Source organism: Epinephelus fuscoguttatus, linkage group LG17 (assembly GCF_011397635.1).
Source record: "Epinephelus fuscoguttatus linkage group LG17, E.fuscoguttatus.final_Chr_v1".
In the NCBI taxonomy this organism is placed as follows: Eukaryota; Metazoa; Chordata; class Actinopteri; order Perciformes; family Serranidae; genus Epinephelus; species Epinephelus fuscoguttatus.
The window spans coordinates 23,114,811-23,124,593 of record NC_064768.1 but is presented as its reverse complement, the minus strand read 5'-3'; the positions used below and the strand labels follow the sequence as shown (position 1 = coordinate 23,124,593).

The 9,783-nt window shown below is 39.6% G+C and overlaps 1 protein-coding gene across 1 annotated transcript; it reads right to left on the bottom strand.

Moving 5' to 3' along the window:
- Positions 1–1,886: 1,886 nt before the first annotated feature.
- psmg2 (proteasome (prosome, macropain) assembly chaperone 2) lies at positions 1,887–8,996 on the bottom strand. Its single transcript, XM_049603170.1, has 7 exons — positions 8,780–8,996; positions 4,632–4,803; positions 4,482–4,540; positions 4,199–4,317; positions 3,941–4,120; positions 2,422–2,542; positions 1,887–2,245 (listed from the first exon to the last, which is right to left on the bottom strand). Exons 1-7 carry the CDS (start codon positions 8,834–8,836, stop codon positions 2,165–2,167), a joined length of 789 nt encoding a protein of 262 aa, XP_049459127.1. The 5' UTR covers positions 8,837–8,996; the 3' UTR covers positions 1,887–2,164.
- Positions 8,997–9,783: the final 787 nt, after the last annotated feature.

Below are 9,783 nucleotides of genomic sequence, written 5' to 3'. Positions count from 1 at the left end.
TTACACAACAACCTGTCCTTTCTCTTTCTTTTCTGGTTATTAGCTGCTTCTTCACAAACTTTAAAGGAACAGTGTAAGATTGAGGGGGCTGAAGCTTTTGGTCAGTATTCCCTCAGTTTTCATTGTTCAGGAGGTTTGTAGATGATCAAAATAAAAAATTAAAAAAAAAAAAAAAAAAGCAGTTTCACATTACAAAGAACATTTTTCTCATATGCTGTTCACCACGTCCCAGGCAGCCTGCTTGCCCATTACTTGCCAATGTATGCTCACCTCATTTATAAACCAGACAGATACGGCTGATTTTCAGCCAACAAAAGCACAACAAATCTTATTTTCATGTGATTATACACTAAAGAAAACACTTTTTATATTCCATTTCTGCCAATTTATCCCTCTAAATCCTACACCCTGGACCTTTAAATTAATAGTGCATCATTTGCACTTTTAAACAAAATCTCAGAAAACCTGTAAAAATTGTCTTTATGAGTAATAAACTGGGGAAGTTTCATGGCGACTTACACACACCAAACTGTCCAGTATTATGCCCATCTACATATATTATACGACACATATACCTAAAAACATGGCTTTTTTAATATCAGATTCATGGAGGGATTAAGAGAGATATGTCAACAAAATTAAACTTTATCCAGCAGGTTTTTGTTTAGGAACGTGATGCAAATCAGTGCATATGTCATCAAATAATGCACATTTGCATGCTTTAACATATCTTTGAAGACAATAATTGTAGTACAAAAAAATTGTCTTAAGCAATCAACTGAGGAAGTTTGATGGTGATGTTTGTGATTGAAAGTTTTACCCTTTGTCTTAAAATTAGTTAGATACACCGATGAGCCAAAACATTAAAACCACTGACAGGTGAAGTGAATAACTTTGAATATTTTGTTCCAATACATTGTTCTGCTGGGAAACCTTTGCCTCTGGCATTCATGTGGATACCACCTGACATGTTCCACCCACTCAAACACCGTTGCAGACCAGGTACCTCCCTCATGGCAACAGTACTCCCAGACAGAAAAAAGCAGTGTGCCACACTACAAAAGCTGTTTAGAAAGGGCCTGTGGAGCGTGACAAAATTCTCAAGGTGTCGACCTGGCCTCTAAATTTCCCAGGTCCCAATCTGCTCAAGGATTTTTGTGATGTGCCGGTACCCCAGATGTACCTCTAATCCAAGGTGGTCCTTGGATCGGACTTGGCTCTGACCTGTTGAGGCATGGACACAGGATCTCTGGGAGTGTCTGGCACCAGTGCGCTGGCGGCAGATCCATTTAGTCCAGTGGGTTGTGAGGTGGGTTAATGGCACATGCCACAGATGCTCGTTCAGATTGGGATCTGGGGAATTTGGAGGCCAGGTTGACACTTTGAGGTCTTTGTCACATTCCTTGGGATATTCCTGAGCCATGTTTGCAGTGTTTTTTAAGCAAAGGTTTTTAGTGGCTTATAAATATTAGTAACATTTTGATTTTAACTTCAGTATTTCTCAAATGATGGATGTGTCTTTCTGAGAGTCAAACCTTCATTTCATGGTTCCCTCTTTTAAAAAAAAACGCTGTCAGTACATTCCTTTCCCACAAACAGTCCTACACAGAAACCACCCAAAACAATGATGCAGACAGAAAGGAAAACCACAAACTTGGCAAACCAACAGTTCATGGTCACAGTGTGAATCAGAGCGCTGTCTTATTAGCACTACGTAAGTTGTTGTAACGTGTTTGTAAAACAGGAATCAAATTACAGGGGGGCGGGACTGCCAGGAATACAGTGTGGCACCTGGCCAACCAGTTTCAGTCAGGCAGGCGGGGGCAGGGTCCATTAAGAGTAACACTATCAACTGTCTTTATCGGTTTGGATAAATTTACACTGGATTCTTGTTATAATATTTTTATTAGGAAAAAAAAACATTCAATTACAAGGAAATAATAATCCAAAAGTGCACGTTTGGGTCATTTCCTGTACATGATGTAATGATTGTATATCTAAAGATTATTATCAAAATAAAGGAGAGGTTCTTGTGGGGTCAGTTTACAACCAAGTTTTAGGTTCAGACCAGATAAACTCAGTATAATACATTTATAAGTCTTAGGTGTATTTTCCAGAAGCTAATTATCTGTTAAAAAAAAAGCACAAACTAAATTCGTGTGTATCAGAACAGAGCTGGAGGGATGCCACTGCCAAAAAGAAGACTCCAGGACGTTGGGATCTTCCATTTGTTGGGCGTTTGGCTCTGAAATGTGAATGAGACAAAACCATAATTAGAAAGTTACAGTCTCAAGCCACACATTGCAGTGCACAGTGATTTATACTGGACCAAACTAAGCATGCTGTCATACCATGACTGATGAGCATGTTTCAAGTTTATTTCCTACAGCACAGTAAAGTATTAGTGGCTCTGTGACTTACAGGATTGTCCAGCAGATGAAGCCAGTCGTTGAGGTGGTTGACAAGCGTGAAGGCGTCTGGGATGTTGTCGCCTTCCGAACAGAAGAGCAGCAGCACAGCCAGCGGGAGATCCTCTGCACAACTGAACACACATCCAGCACTCACGGTCAGATGTATAAAAAACAGCTGTTACATTCAAAGGTTCTGTGTGTAGAATTTAGGGGCACCCATTGGTAGAAATAGATATAATGCAAGTATGTTTTCTTTAGTTTTTGTCGCCTTAGAATGAGCCGCTTATATCTGAATAGGGAGCGGGTCCTTGTCTACGATGATTACCATGTTTCACCATGTTTTTACAGTAGCCCAGGACGGACAAACCAAACACTGGCTCTAGATTGGGCAATTCATGTTTTCTCATTGGCCACCAGAGTAATCAGCCCCTCTGCGACAAACCAAAGAGCTTCAGAAAGACACTGGTTTTTGCAACTGCAACTGCTTTATTCAGTGTTTTTACTGTCTTTAATCACCTGGTGTGTTTGTTTCAGAGAGGAGGAGGCCTCTGCGGATAATTCAGCTCCCACTAAAATCATCCTGAGCATTGAAAACTGAAGGAATCCTAACTTTACGATACAAAACACGCCTGCCAATGAGTAGCGTACCATGAGGATGCCTGAGCACACACGTGGGTATGAGCGCAGCTTGAGCAGAATCATGCATGCGTATGCCCAGGCACACTACTTAGCCTTGCCCGGGACTTTTTATACCAGTGTGTTTTAAATCTTAAATGCATATGTGGGAAGTACTGGGCATACAGCTGGATAAATGAGACTCCACTCGTTGAACGAGAGTTTGTATACAGATGTTTTGATATAGTTTTGCTGCCGTTAAACATGACGGATGTTTGCCATTTTTGGATTCTCCGCTCACTGTGGAGGCATGTGTGACGAACAACATTTTCTATACGAATCCATGGTAACACAAGGTGAGTAACTGATATACAAGTGGTCATTTTGTGGATTGAGTATTCCTTTCAGTAAACATCTAGTAGTAGACACGCACAATTCTTCAGTAGCACAGCATAAGTGAGTGAATGAGTGTGATGCTTGAGAAGCGTTCTCTCTATGGATTCAGCACGTTAGTTTTTCAGTGCAGTTTGTTAGAATTGTACAAAAGAGCAATGTATTCACCAAAGAACAAACTTTTTCATAGTCATGGTTCCAGTCATCACATGGCTACACATCACATGCTTCTTGTTAGACACACACACACACACACACACACAGCTGGTGCACAATTATGACTGCATTTAATGAGTAAATTACATCAGAATGCGACATAACCAGCTCATCATGCAGTCTGTTGCTGTAATTTGTAAATTATATGGAACAATGACTCATGTCTTGTAAGACAGAGGACAGCTACAACTTTTTACTTCTTAAACTTATGAAAGTGATTCATTGATTGATGATTTGAGGTCTGTGTAAAGTTGCCGACAGGTTGCTGTGGCTCTCTCTCTCTCTCTCTCTCTCTCTCTCTGTACCTGTCTGTGTAGAGTCCTTTGGTTATGCCTCCTCCAGGTATGTAGAGGCGAGGCTCTGTGTTGGCGTCTGTTATTCCTGGGAAGGCCGACACACGCTCCATCTCCCTCCAGCCGAGCTCCTTCAATGCCTCCGCACTCACCTTCAGCAGAGACGGAGTGAGCAGGTACCTCAGAGGAGTGCTGACATGGACATATATTTGTCAGTAAAGATGTAGAGGAAAAGAAATGCAGCGATAACTGGAAGCACAGGTTAATTACCCTTGCAGCTGTTGGTCATCCCTCTGGTAGGCGTGGCTGCTGGACAGAACGACTGTCCTGGAGAACCCGCTGGCTTTGATCCAAGATACGAGCAGCTGACGGAACCTTTTTGATTTATTCTGCAATTAAAACAAAGGTTAGAGCTACAAATACAATAAAGCCACTTCCATTGTAGGTCCATGGAAACAGCTGACAAAAAAATAGAAGGTAGGCTTAAAAAACCCTGTTCTTATGGTCATAAATAAATTAAGATTTAATGCTAACCAGTAGACTGTGATTTTACCTGAATAATTGGTGCCCTGATCTGAAGAACTGCCACCTTCAGTTCTGCTGCTGTGTAAACTGTTGATAAGGAAAAGTTGATAGATTAATATGCTAGTCTAATAAATAACATACTTCACAAGAGAAATGTGCACATTCACTCAGATGGTACCTTCTGCAGAGGTGTGCAGCTCCTCAGCGTCTTCTTTGCAGGTGGCGTACGGGTTGTTTCCAGTCATGGGGATGAGACAGTCTGTGTGTATGTAGCCCACTCTGCTCATGTTGAGAGTGGACACCATGAGATCCACAGCAAGCTGGCCCACATTACCAACAGCCACTGCTGGCTGGGGGGAGAATAAACAACAATAAATCAGAATACGGTTTAATGCCAAGTAGGTTTTCACTTACAAGGAATTTGCCTTGGTGTACTGGTGCATAGACAAGAAACACAAATGTAGAACAGAAAAAATATTATAGATAGATTTTTTTATATGTACCACTGTAAAAAGGTTAGCTAAAACTAAACTAAAAAAATAAAAGAAATTGTGAAAATGAAATAAAGATATAAACTAGACTTTAGGGGAAAAAAAGAAAACTAACTGAACTAAAATGAAACTATGCAGGAAATGGCTGGTCAAATTTGTCAACTCAAGAGGCATGAAAAGGGAACTGGTGTATTAACACTGGGATGTCTACATAGCTGTGTATTATTAGCCATCACAAAGCGCGGTATTTGTATTTTAATGCCTATTTTGAGCTTCTTAAATCTTGCCCCTGTGCCATATTATTATCTTTTTAAAAAAAAACTACAAAAAAAATACTACAACTAATATTTTTAACAATGAACACTACACTGAAACAAGCAAACCCACTCCGGAAACTAAACCGAATTAAAAACAAAAATTAAAGACAAAATAAAAAGAAATACTTTGAGGTTTTACTTTCTGATAAAAGTCAAGTGTGTTCCCATTCACATTCATCAAATGACTGCTACTTGTCTCTCCATCCAGTCTACTTTTTAGAGAGGGGGTTGTAGCCGATTCCGTGGTCTGTCCAGGGACCATGGTCTCTGGCACGGACCAGTGGTCACCACCACTAGGGGCGCTAGAGACACTGGTCGCGACCAGCTCATCAGTGGTCAGGACCAGCTGGTCTCTGGCACGGACCAGTGGTCCCTACTACTAGGGGCGCTAAAGTTACTGGTCCTGACCAGCTGCACTGTGGTCCCTGTGGTCTGTGAAGTGACTTTAGTCTTTTCTCCCTTTTCAAGTCATTTTGGCAGCACTGTTAGCTGGATAAATGTCAAAGATCATAATATTTTGTCTATAAAATAAACTTGATCAGAATTATTATGATTAATATTGTTATTATTATTGATTATAAAGATCCCTGTGGTCAGGACCAGCTGGTCTCTGGCACGGACCAGTGGTCCCTACCACTAGGGGCGCTAAAGTTACTGGTCCTGACCAGCTGCTCTGTGATCTGTTCTGTTGTTTGGACCAGTTGAGTGATCTGTGGAGTGTTTGTTTTTAATACAAATTTTCCCTTTTCTTACTGTGTTAGCAGAATAGCCTAAATGTGAGAAGCCATAATCATTTGTCTATCTAATGTTATCACTATTAATAGAGGTCATAATAAGAATGATTAAATTATTAGTCATAGTTGTATGAGTAATACTCTCGATTATGCAGGTCTGTATCTTCCTGACTGGTTTAAACTTTACCAATGTGTTGCATTTTAAAAGTTTGTGACATTACCCTTTGTATCAAATCTTGATCTAGAAACTAATGTCAAATAAATGTAGTGGAGGAAAAAAATGTAGAGTTGAGTGACAAAGTGTCACAACCTGGCTCTTTGGGCCATGACAGGATGGGAGACACACTGAATTAAGGAGGTGTAACAAAGTAGATTTATTAACAAAAGGAACAAAATGTGAAACAAGGAAAATAATGAATAAATGGGATGTGAACATCAGTACTATCAGTAGTGTACGATGTGCATGTGTGTAAGATGTAATGTATGTTGTATGAATGCATGAACTGAGCATAAGGAACTAAACTGCAGCTGCCACATCACCCCATGGGACGTCTGCTGGAGAAGAGAGAGAGACAATGAATGAATCATGGGTTTTATAATCTCAGGACACTGGGCCCAGGTGCCCCTGATACACCAAAACTCCTCCCACAAACCCAAGTCACATCAGGAGGCTGCTGCCTCAACAGCAGGGGTCATCACACAAAGGAACATCAAATGGAAATACAAAAATGTAAAAGTTTAATTAAAAATTCAACACAAGTAGCCCACATACAGTAACAAAAGTAACAGTCGAATCTTGATTGATCCAGCACCTGATCACTCGATGATCGTTCCGAGGATTTTCTCGGCATAAAATCTTGAAAAACCTTCTAGTCTCACCAGGATGTCAATTGTGGTCTGCATAAAAGAAAACATTTTAGTTCAGGACAACACAGGGGGAAAAAAAACACAAGGAAGAGGACACATTAACAGCTTTATTAATGTTAAATTAACAGATGTAATTATATTTATGGGTGATAAAGTAACAGTAAGCTCAAGCTCAATTCTGTTAGAATGGTAGAACTGTTACAGTAATGGATACCTTTATGTCTTTGTTCAACTAAAATTGGAACTTACCTCTGGCACCATGACATCAATGACAAAATCAATGTTTTTGAGGAGGCTGTAATCCAATGACAGCGTTAGTGCTTTAAAGAAACCAATATTCTCTCTCTCTCTCTTTTCTGCTATTTTCTAACTGGCTAATTGGTCCTCTGGTGGCTTTATAAGCTATTCATTCTTCTTTTTCTTCTTGTTCTTCTTCTTCTTATTATTATTATTATTATTGTTGTTGTTGTTGTTGTTTTTATAGATTTGGGGCTTATATTCAATGAGATTTCAGTTAGGCTATAATCAAAGACACACAAGATGGCTCAGATCTAAAAAGATTCCGATTATGTAAGCATATCTCCATGAATAACAATGAAAACATAATAACAGTCAAAGATTACTTACACAGATTGCTGGAATGGGCCTGGGAATCCAAGGAATCCAAGTGAATATAGACCATATTCACACCTGTCATCAAAATTGGAAATTGCTCCTGATTGGCCAGGAACTGAATCACCAACCGTTTCCTTAATTTCATTGGTTTAAAGGCAGTGGTCATGCAGCCATGGCATGATCAAAAAACTAATTGAAAACTTCAAAAAGGAGTTAGGCTAAGTAGTCCTGGTCGACTGATGATGGAAGACACGGACCTGCATAATCGATAGTATTACTCATACAACAACGACTAATAATATTATTTTAATCATTGTTATTATGATTTCTAATAATAGTGATCAATAACATTGGATAGACTAACGATTATGGCTTCTCACATTTAGGCTATTCTGCTAACACAGTGAGAAAAGGGAAAAGTTGTATTAAAATAAATACAAACAAACAAACACTCCACAGATCACTCAACTGGTCCAAACAACAGAACAGATCACAGTGCAGCTGGTCAGAACCAGTAACTTTAGCGCCCCTAGTGGTAGGGACCACTGGTCCGTGCCAGAGACCAGCTGGTCCTGACCACAGGGATCTTCACAATCAATAATAATAACAATATTAATCATAATAATTCTGATAAAGTGTATTTTATAGACAAAATATTATGATCTTTGACATTTATCCAGCTAACAGTGCTGCCTAAACGACTGGAAAGGGGAGAAAAGACTAAAGGCACTTCACAGACCACAGGGACCACAGTGCAGCTGGTCAGGACCAGTAACTTTAGCGCCCCTAGTAGTAGGGACCACTGGTCCGTGCCAGAGACCAGCTGGTCCTGACCACTGATGAGCTGGTCGCGACCAGTGTCTCTAGCGCCCCTAGTGGTGGTGACCACTGGTCTGTGCCAGAGACCATAGTCCCTGGACAGACCACAGAATCGGCTACAACCCCTGCTGACTTTTTACTTACTCAATATTGCTCTCTTATTCCACAGTGGGACATTGTAAGGGCTGCAATTATGTTTATAAATCATTTTCCAGTGTGCAGGATTTTTATTTGTAACATAACAGTGCGGTACTGGTGCTTTTACTTTGAAAGAGGTGTCTGGACACTTCCTGTACCGCTGCTAATCTGTGATTCTCAGTCATATATCTGAACTGGTTACAACTTGGCTGGTATTGATAAAACACTTGAGTAAAGAACGAAACTGAAAGGCTGAAGCACCGACTCGTTGGTAATTACAACATTAACACGTGTATTTTTGTCTCTGTGCAGGTGGAGGCAAAAACCTCCAGATGTGTCACTCACCATGACGAGGGTGAAATCTTTGAAGCAGGGCGGTGAGGTTTGTGAAGAGATAAACATGGCGCCGTTTAGCAAGCAGACACACGGAGCTTAAAATATTAAGAGGAAGAGATTTAAGTTAAATGTATTATCTAAATTTATATTCTCCCGGCAGCTTTCGCTTCTGTTTTCATGCCTGCTGCTGGGGACCTTCTGGGCTCTGACGTCACGTCGATTGTTGATGATTGAGCGGCTTTAGTACGTCCTGTAAACCGCCTGAATGAAATGTATCTGTGAAGGTTTAGTTCGGGGAATTATTTAGTAAATATCTGTACCATCTGTCAATATCTGTCTATATCGGCCTATTTCTATCCTGTAGGACGTACGTTTGAAATAATATTTTAGGATTTTGTATTTTAATCAGGCATATTGACGGTCAAATCTCATTTCCGCAAAGATTTCTTGCGTAGTAAAGATCTGCAACCTAGAAATTCTCTTTATTGGTGGGAAAGATCTATTTCTGTAGGCTATTATTTAAATGTCTATATATACAATTTTTTTGCTTGATATTCATAACTGGCTGTTAATGGGTGATATACCTCCATTTAGTTACACTGATTTATTTATTTATTTTATGGACAACCTGGATGCAAACATTTCAGACACCGTTAATACTGTTCAGTGATGTAAGGGCATTTTGACGGGCCCCAAGTGCACACTATCATGCATTTGTTGTCCTAACACAAATAGAGACTTGATATTGGACATCAACATACATATTACCCAGCAATTATCAATGCATATCTGACAAAAAATATCAAAATGAGTCAGTAATTAATCATTTAATTGAAGTTTTTATGGTAGATGTATAGATTTTTGAGCTTATATGGAAAAAAGCATAAACTTTTGTTTTAGATAGATACTATTTAAAAATAGTCCCATTTTCCCATTTTTTTTATTAGTAATATTCTTTCTTTTATCATTTATCTTTGAACACAGGTATATTTCAAAGGTCGCAATCTGACTCA

Coding starts and splice junctions, on each gene's coding strand:
- psmg2 (XM_049603170.1), bottom strand. CDS start 8,836: ATGTTTATCTCTTCACAAACCTCACCGCCCTGCTTCAAAGATTTCACC. Junction 4,541..4,631: donor GCTGCACACCTCTGCAGAAG/GTACCATCTGAG, acceptor CCTTATCAACAG/TTTACACAGCAGCAGAACTG. Junction 2,543..3,940: donor AAAGGACTCTACACAGACAG/GTACAGAGAGAG, acceptor ATGTGTGTTCAG/TTGTGCAGAGGATCTCCCGC.